Raw genomic sequence first — 8,505 nt, 5'->3', positions numbered from 1 at the left:
CTCTCTCTCTCTCGCAATTTTAAATTTTTCATCGTTGTATAATAGTCCTTGTTTTACTCTTTAGATGTGCCGACCAAATATGTGTGGTGCCAATTATTTTCCATGTATTGATTGCAGGAAATGCTAAAAGATGTTGTTCGGACAAGATCATATCAAAATGTTATCACCCAGAATAACTTTCTTTTCAAGGACAAAATAGTCCTTGATGTTGGTGCTGGGACCGGTATCCTATCACTTTTTTGTGCGAAGGCAGGAGCTAAGCATGTCTATGCGGTCAGTGTACTAAATTCATGTTTTCAATTCAAGTCTACAATGGTGATTTAGTTACCCAAAGCTATTGTAATGAATGCCCATTATTTGAATAAACTGGTATATTGGCTGAAGCACTTGTCTTCCATACAGTTGTGTGTACCCAACTATCTATGATCTGAATGAAATAGTTAACTTTGCCCACCAATATATTCTAGTACCATGAAAATAATGTAAAAAACATGTCTCTGGTAATGAAGAGCCATAAAATATTGACCTACCTATGTTTATCCTACTGTTGCCTTGCATTTGTTTTTCCTGGGTACATATTTCAATAGATAGCACACCAAGCCCCTGATCCCCCACCCACTCATGCACACAAAAAAAGAAGGGAAAAAAATGAAGCACACAAAGTGATTGTCTATGTTGTCCTGTGAAGTTTGGGATTTCAGATATTCCTTAGTTTGAGGTGCAGGGGATTATTTTTGTCATTTTACTCTGGCTGAATGAACACTTATTGTCACTTCTTACTATGCTTCTAACCTTCTTTCATTTTCCTAACATAGAGTTGTTCTTTTCATTTACAGATTGAATGCTCACAGATGGCGGACATGGCAAAGGAAATTGTGAAAACAAATGGATTTTCTGAAGGTGATTTCCTGTCATTTTACTATCTATTCTATGATAGTTCTTATAGCATGTTAATCTCTTGTTGTGATATACTTACATTGTGCTTCCGTTGCAGTCATTACGGTAATAAAAGGGAAAGTTGAAGAAATTGAGCTTCCTGTCCCAAAAGTAGATGTCATAATCTCTGAATGGATGGGTTATTTCCTCCTGTTTGAGAATATGTTGGACACTGTTCTTTTTGCACGTGATAAATGGCTGGTAAGTGACCCTTCACAGGGTTCAAGTGTTTACATTTCCTTCTTTGTTGTTTCTTTTAACTTGGTACTCCAAGAGGCAAAGTTGATTGAATATTCGGACCTGCTGTTTTGTACTGGAACTTTGTGGGATTGTAGCTTATATTACTTTTTGTTATGTGTAGGCTGATGATGGTGTTGTCCTGCCAGACAAAGCCTCTTTACATCTTACTGCAATTGAAGATGCAGAATACAAGGAGGACAAAATTGAATGTAAGTATGGTGGTGCATGGTGCACTGGAGTATCTGCATATGAGTTTCATGCAGCATGTGTTCAGAAGTTCTCCTGAACTCATATTTATATTTCTCTGATGGCGTTGTTTCTTTACCCTTGCAGTTTGGAATAATGTGTATGGCTTTGATATGAGCTGTATTAAGAAACAGGCAATGATGGAGCCACTTGTAGATACTGTGGATCAAAATCAGATCGTCACTAACTGTCAGTTACTGAAGGTAATGGCGTACTTCTCAACCAAGTTATCTTTTGTTTTTGTATTATATCTGTTCAATTGGCAGATCGGATTAAATCCTTTTGTCTATTTGATATACGTGTTTCAGACGATGGATATTTCCAAGATGTCATCTGGGGATGCATCATTTACTGTGCCGTTCAAATTGGTAGCAGAGCGTAATGACTTCATCCATGCTCTTGTTGCTTACTTTAACGTGTCATTCACCAAATGCCATAAGCTGATGGGCTTCTCGACAGGTTTGTCTGTCGTCACCTTTTATCATCCAAAGTACGCTTGTCTAGCTCCTTTCTTCAAGCAATCCGGTAGTAATGAATGTACACACAATTTACTGTTTGCAGGGCCCAGATCAAAGTCCACTCACTGGAAGCAGACTGTTCTGTATCTCGAGGATGTGGTAACTATCTGCGAGGGAGAGACTCTGTCGGGCAGCATGACAGTTGCAAACAACAAAAAGAACCCTCGGGACATCGACATTACGCTGAAATACGCCATAAACGGCAATAGGTGCAAGGTGTCCAGAACACAACACTACAAGATGCGGTGACCAACACGAGGAACTCAGCTGCCGTGCAGTCCACTCAATTTTGGTCGACTGAGTATCTTGTGTTTTGCAAAATTTGATGCTTGTTCCCCGGTCTTGTATTTTAACATGCGCTTGTCAGGCACCTAGGCAACAAAGTAGAAAGTATAGTTTGACTGGCATGTTAATGTAGTTTGCTTCATTGCTAATCTATATGTTGTGTCCGTGGCACAGGTATTTTGGGAAGTTTGTTGTACACGATTGTGTCAAAAGTGGATCCATAATAGATCACAACCCTCGCAATTTATGGGTTGATATCTTCTGCTACTGTGGTCTTCTGTTATGTCCTATTTGTGTGTGTGGCCATTATTTTTATTGCCTGAGCATACATTTCCTTTGCTAATTAATCTTTTGCGTGCAAAACAGTGCATCCATATTATATATTATTTATCTATCCCTAATAATATTATTTTTTAATAATAAAGTATGGATTGACTCTATGGGTTCATCGTCACAATACGCTTCTTCTTGTGAATTTACGTTTTCAGTTTTTTTCTTCAACACGTCTATATTTATTTTTTATATTCAAGGTGGTAGGCGGCTGCCTATACGTCAAAAGCATTGCGCGACTTGGGCTTGCACCCGCGTGTTATGGCTCCTGGGCCAGTTGCCTTGGCCCGTTTAAGTCAAAAGCATTGCGCGACTTGGGCTTGCACCCGCGTGTTATGGCTCCTGGGCCAGTCGCCTTGGCCCGTTTAAGTCACACACCTGGTGAAAGGTGGCCCCGCTGCAGTGGAGGACGGGAGGCAAAAATTGATGCTGGTATGGTGTTTCGGGAATCAATAAGCAAATGAAGATACAGACGCTGAAAGAGAAACGAGGAAAGAGGAGGATCGAGTGCTGCTGTTGAAGCTGACAGTAGCGGCTAGCGCTCTACCGTGGCGACCGAGTTTGATCTTGGGCAGCCCGTGGCAAAGCTTAAGAAGAAGGGGGAGCTAGCGGCCATGGCCTCGGCTCGCTGCGAGCGTCGACCGTTCAATCTCGCGTGCAGCAAGGGGCTACGAGAGCAGGCGTGTTGCACCTTACTTTATTTTTCTACTAGCAAGATGCCCGTGCATTGCACGGAACATTAAGATGCATTTTTTTAATAAAATACATGTTGTGATTGACCCATGCAGGAGTAATCTCATGTGTAAAAACTAATGATATCTTAATTTTATCAGAAAAATGGTATCTCGAGAATTTCATCGAAAAAATGATATCTCGAGAAAGATGAGAGATAAGATGAGGAGGAGTGGGGCGTGGTGGTGACTGGTGGTCGGACTGGGTGGAGGCATGGGGATGAACGGCGCTAGCAGCAGCCACCATGCCAGATTATTTCAGAGACTTCCTATCCATCAGATATAGATCGGACGGTCTATATTACAAGATGGTGGACACACCATCATCACCAACTTGTTTTTTATTTATTTATAAAAGTAGAGATTTAAGCCGGGTGGACTTCTTTGTCAGCCAAATTGGCCTTTCGGCCTAATGTGCACTGACTAAGATTGAGGCTTACTCATGAATTTCTTTTTGCCCAAAATGAAACACGAAAAAAAAAATGTAAAAACCGGCATAAGCTTTTGAGCTGCAATTTTATGTGCTATGGTAACCAGGTCACAATGGATCGTAGGGTATGTATAAACTCAGATTTTGTTTGGCCTGTTGTACACTATATTGTTAACTTCATCCGATTTAATTTCTAACCACGGCAACAATGCTCAGTTTATTGAAGCTAAGGAGCAATAGGTATAATGCATGTCCTGAATTTTTGCATTGAGATTCAGACAATATCACAGTTGAGACTACTAACCGTGATATTGATGTATGATGTTTTTGGAAAAGAGCGAGGATGCTATGAACAAATTTAAGTGGTCAAGGACAGCAATACATACCATCTTCCAAACTAGCGTCCCAAAATAGCTTTCATCTATAATTATTTTTTCATCCGAGACTTTTGTCCCGTGTTGTCTTGACTAAAATAGATTTATGTTACTTAGGTGACAAGAGAGTTAAGTCACGATCAATTGATTTTTTTGTATAGCAACGCATGGACATTCAACTAAAGATCTCCTGATGTAGACAAATGCATGTATTGTGCATGTATGATATTTTAGCAAATGGATAATTAAGTTTTTGATTAAGACAAATCTTGATAGCATCACATACGTAGTGTCTTTACTTGGCAACTCACATACCCACGAACTAAACATGAAAGATATTTTTTTCTCCCGGTGCAACCTATGAACATTTTTGCTAGTATATGTAAAATGCTCAGATTTTCCTGTACTTTCATAATCTGCAACTGTAACGTCCGGATAATCATGCTACAGTAATCCCATGTTAACGATGCCACATCACCTACGTTACTGTTGCTAATTTTTCTTTAGTTAACCGATTCAAAAATCAATTCAAAATATGGCAAACAAACAAATGTCTTCAAACATTGAAACAAAAATGTTCAGTGGATGCCAAATATTGCACTGGTAATTATTGTGAAGAAAACATTATTTAGAAGATGTCTAAATATTTTAAAGTGAATTAAAACAGAAAAGAGAAATAAGTAAAAGAAAATGCAAAACAGAAAACAAAATAAAATAAAAGAGAGAACTCCCCCCACTAGGCCAGTCGGCCCAGCTGCTAGCCAGGCCGGCCCAAACCGGCCAGTGCACCCCCACTCTCCATAACCACCCACGACACCCAAACCCTAGCCCAACCGCTCCACTCCTTCCCAATCGCTCTCTCCCCTTCCTGATCTGATCTGGATCGGGATCGAACCCGACGCCCATCGCCGTCCACCGCCGCTTGGAACACCGCTCGACGCCGGGGCCACCTCGCCGAGCCTTCTCCACCGGACTGCCTCCCCTACGCGCATCGTCCCCGTCTTCCCACCTTGACCCCCGCTGCCCCCGACCCTACAAATTGCGGTGAGGCCCCGCCTCCCTCCGCTCCGCACGGTCACCGCACGCCGCCGCTCTGCCCGCCTCTGCTCCCTCGCGCCGACGTGCACGCGCGCGCACGCAGCCACAACCGCGCCCGAAGCTGCACGAGCTCTGCCTTCCCAGCTACACCTCACTCGCGCCGTCGCCCTGCCTTGCCTCGTCGGCAGCCGCACCCTGCCTGCTGAGCCCGCGGCAACCCCGTTGCTGCTACTCCCGACCGGGCGCTCCACGCCTCTGCCGCTCCACGCCCCTGCCGCTCCTTCCCCGTACGTCGCGCCTCGTCCGTCGCCCCGCTTGCGCCGCTGCCGCCGGCCGATTTCGCTGCTGCCCTTGTTCGCCGCTGTGCCGCTGCGTGCTCCCGCGCACTGCAGCCAGGAACGCGCCGCGCGTCCACCCCCTTCTTCGCCCGGCCGCTGCTCACTGGAGCTCCCCGCCGCGCCGCATCGCTCCCACCGGCCACCTCCGCGCCTCCACTGCACCCCCTGCTCCGACCGGCCACAGGACGCCGGAGCCCCCACGCCGCATGCCCCCCTGCTCCCCCACGGCGCTCACCTTTGCCCCGGCCAGCGCCGGGGGCCAGCCTAGCCGCGCCCGCCTCCAGCGCCCGTTAGCGCCCAGGCGCCCGCTAGTGCCCGCACGCCCGTTCGGGCCACGCCCGATAGGCCCTCTGGCCTATGACAAACGGGGCCCACACCCAGAACGTTAAAAAAAGGAAATTAAAAAATAATAATAATAAAATAAACGAATAATAATTAATCATGATTAGTTAGTCTAGTCAATGACGAACGGGACCCACACGTCAGTTTGACCAGTCAACACCTCTGTTGACTGCTGACGTCATGCTGACGTCAGCAAACACTATTCTGGATAATGTTGAATTAAATTAATTAAATAAATCCTAAAAATGATTTAAATCTTTTAAAATTAATATAAAATAAACCATAACTCAGATGAAAATACTTTCTACATGAAAGTTGCTCAGAACGACGAGACGAATCCGGATACTCAGCCCGTTCATCCGCCACACATCCCTAACATATTGAACTCGCAACTTTCCCCCTCCGGTTCATCTGTCCGAAAACGCGAAACACCGGGAATACTTTCCCGGATGTTTCCCCCCTTCGCCGGTATCACCTACTACCGCTATTGGGCACCTAGCATCACGCTTTGTCATGTCATGCATCGTCATGCATTTGTTTGCATTATATTTATTGTTTCTTCCCCCTCTTCTCTCGCTAGACTCCGAGACCGACGCCGCTGCTGGTGCCCCGTCTGACTACGCTGTTGACAACCCCTCCTTCTTGCCAGAGCAACCAGGCAAGCACCCCCCTTGATCACCAGATATCGCCTATTCTTCTCTATACTGCTTGCATTAGAGTACTATATCATGTTACTGCTTTCCGCCAATCCTATTCTGCTGCATAGCCTGTCTTTGCCACTACTGTTGTTACCTTTACCCGCAATCCTACATGCTTAGTATAAGATGCTAGTATTCCATCAGTGGCCCTACCTTCTTGTCCGTCTGCTGTGCTATACTATCGGGCCGTGATCACTCGGGAGGTGATCATGGGTATATACTATATACTTTATACATGATACATGTGGTGACTAAAGTCGGGTCGGCTCGAGGAGTACCCGTGAGTGATTCACGGATTGGGGGCTGAAAGGACCTTTGTCCCAACGGCCCTCTGTGTGGATCTTGGTGTCGGAGCGACAGGGCAGGTTGAGACCACCTAGGAGATAGGTGGGCCTGGCCCTAGTCGGCGTTCGCGGTTACTTCAAAATAACACGCTTAACGAGATCTCTGTATTTGATCTGAGTCTGGCCACTGGCCTATACGCACTAACCAACTACGCGGGAACAGTTATGGGCACTCAACGTCGTGGTATCAGCCGAAGCCTTCGTGACGTCAGCGACTGAGCGGCGCGCGCCAGATTGGACCGCGTAACGTGACTTCCTCTGTAATGGAGGTTGCTAGGTCTGCTTACGGCCGCGTTCGCAACGTGCAGGTGTGCAATGGGCGATGGGCCTAGACCCTTGCGCCATAGGATTTAGACCGGCGTGCTGACCTCTCTGTTGTGCCTAGGTGGGGCTACGACATGTTGATGTTCCGAGGCCGGGCATGACCCAGGAAAGTGTGTCCGGCCAAATGGGATCGAGCGTGTTGGGTTATGTGGTGCACACATGCAGGGAAGTTTATCTATTCGAATAGCCGTGTCCCTCGGTAAAAAGACGACCCGGAGTTGTACCTTGACCTTATGACAACTAGAATTGGATTTAATAAAACACACCCTTCCAAGTGCCAGATATAACCCGGTGATCGCTCTCTAACAGGGCGACGAGGAGGGGATCACCGGGTAGGATTTATGCTATGCGATGCTACTTGGTGAACTTACCATCTACTCTCTTCTACATGCTGCAAGATGGAGGTGGCCAGAAGCGTAGTCTTCAACAGGGTTAGCTATCCCCCTCTTATTCTGGCATTCTACAGTTCAGTCCACCGATATGGCCCTTTACACATATACCCATGCATATGTAGTGTAGCTCCTTGCTTGCGAGTACTTTGGATGAGTACTCACGGTTGCTTTTCTCCCTCTTTCCCCCCTTTCCTTTCTCTCTGGTTGTCGCAACCAGATGCCGGAGCCCAGGAGCCAGACGCCACCATCGACGACGACTCCTACTACACCGAGGTGCCTACTACTACGTTCAGGCCGCTGACGATGACCAGGAGTAGTTTAGGAGGATCCCAGGCAGGAGGCCTGCGCCTCTTTCGATCTGTATCCCAGTTTGTGCTAGCCTTCTTAAGGCAGACTTGTTTAACTTATGTCTGTACTCAGATATTGTTGCTTCCGCTGACTCGTCTATGATCGAGCACTTGTATTCGAGCCCTCGAGGCCCGTGGCTTGTATTATGATGCTTGTATGACTTATTTATGTTTTAGAGTTGTGTTCTGATATCTTCCCGTGAGTCCCTGATCTTGATCGTACACGTTTGCGTGCATGATTAGTGTATGATTGAATCGGGGGCATCACAAGTTGGTATCAGAGCTGACTGCCTGTAGGAATCCCCCTTCCACACTCCTTGGCCGAAGTCGAGTCTAGACATTGCAAAACTTTTTACTAACATGGCTGTGTGTCTTACGGGCCCACGTCGCCATTGGGTGGTACTAGGATCTTTTACACCTCAACCTTTACTCTGGGACTCTGAACTCTCTTCTACTCGGGTTAAACGAATTTACTAACTCTAACACTAGGATCCCGTGACCACATTCATCCCAAAGTTGGATAAGCCATAGTTATTCCTTAGAATAGTATTTTGAACAATTCCCACACTGTCATTTGACTCCTTCGAAACAT

The 8,505-nt window shown here is 46.0% G+C and overlaps 1 protein-coding gene across 1 annotated transcript in view; it reads left to right on the top strand.

Annotated features, from left to right (window-relative positions):
- LOC119301362 (probable protein arginine N-methyltransferase 1) overlaps positions 1–2,492 on the top strand; it is a 4,024-nt gene extending 1,532 nt beyond the window's left edge. Inside the window, exons 3-9 of the mRNA XM_037578320.1 lie at positions 118–273; positions 837–900; positions 995–1,137; positions 1,298–1,385; positions 1,510–1,625; positions 1,731–1,881; positions 1,984–2,492. Of these exons, the coding sequence (XP_037434217.1) occupies positions 118–273; positions 837–900; positions 995–1,137; positions 1,298–1,385; positions 1,510–1,625; positions 1,731–1,881; positions 1,984–2,189 (924 nt within the window). The 3' untranslated portion in view covers positions 2,190–2,492. The remainder of the gene's footprint in view (positions 1–117; positions 274–836; positions 901–994; positions 1,138–1,297; positions 1,386–1,509; positions 1,626–1,730; positions 1,882–1,983) is intronic.
- Positions 2,493–8,505: the final 6,013 nt, after the last annotated feature.

Source organism: Triticum dicoccoides, chromosome 5A (genome assembly GCF_002162155.2).
Source record: "Triticum dicoccoides isolate Atlit2015 ecotype Zavitan chromosome 5A, WEW_v2.0, whole genome shotgun sequence".
In the NCBI taxonomy this organism is placed as follows: domain Eukaryota; kingdom Viridiplantae; phylum Streptophyta; class Magnoliopsida; order Poales; family Poaceae; genus Triticum; species Triticum dicoccoides.
The sequence above is the reverse complement of the archived record's forward strand: the minus strand, read 5'-3'. Positions and strand labels throughout refer to the sequence as shown.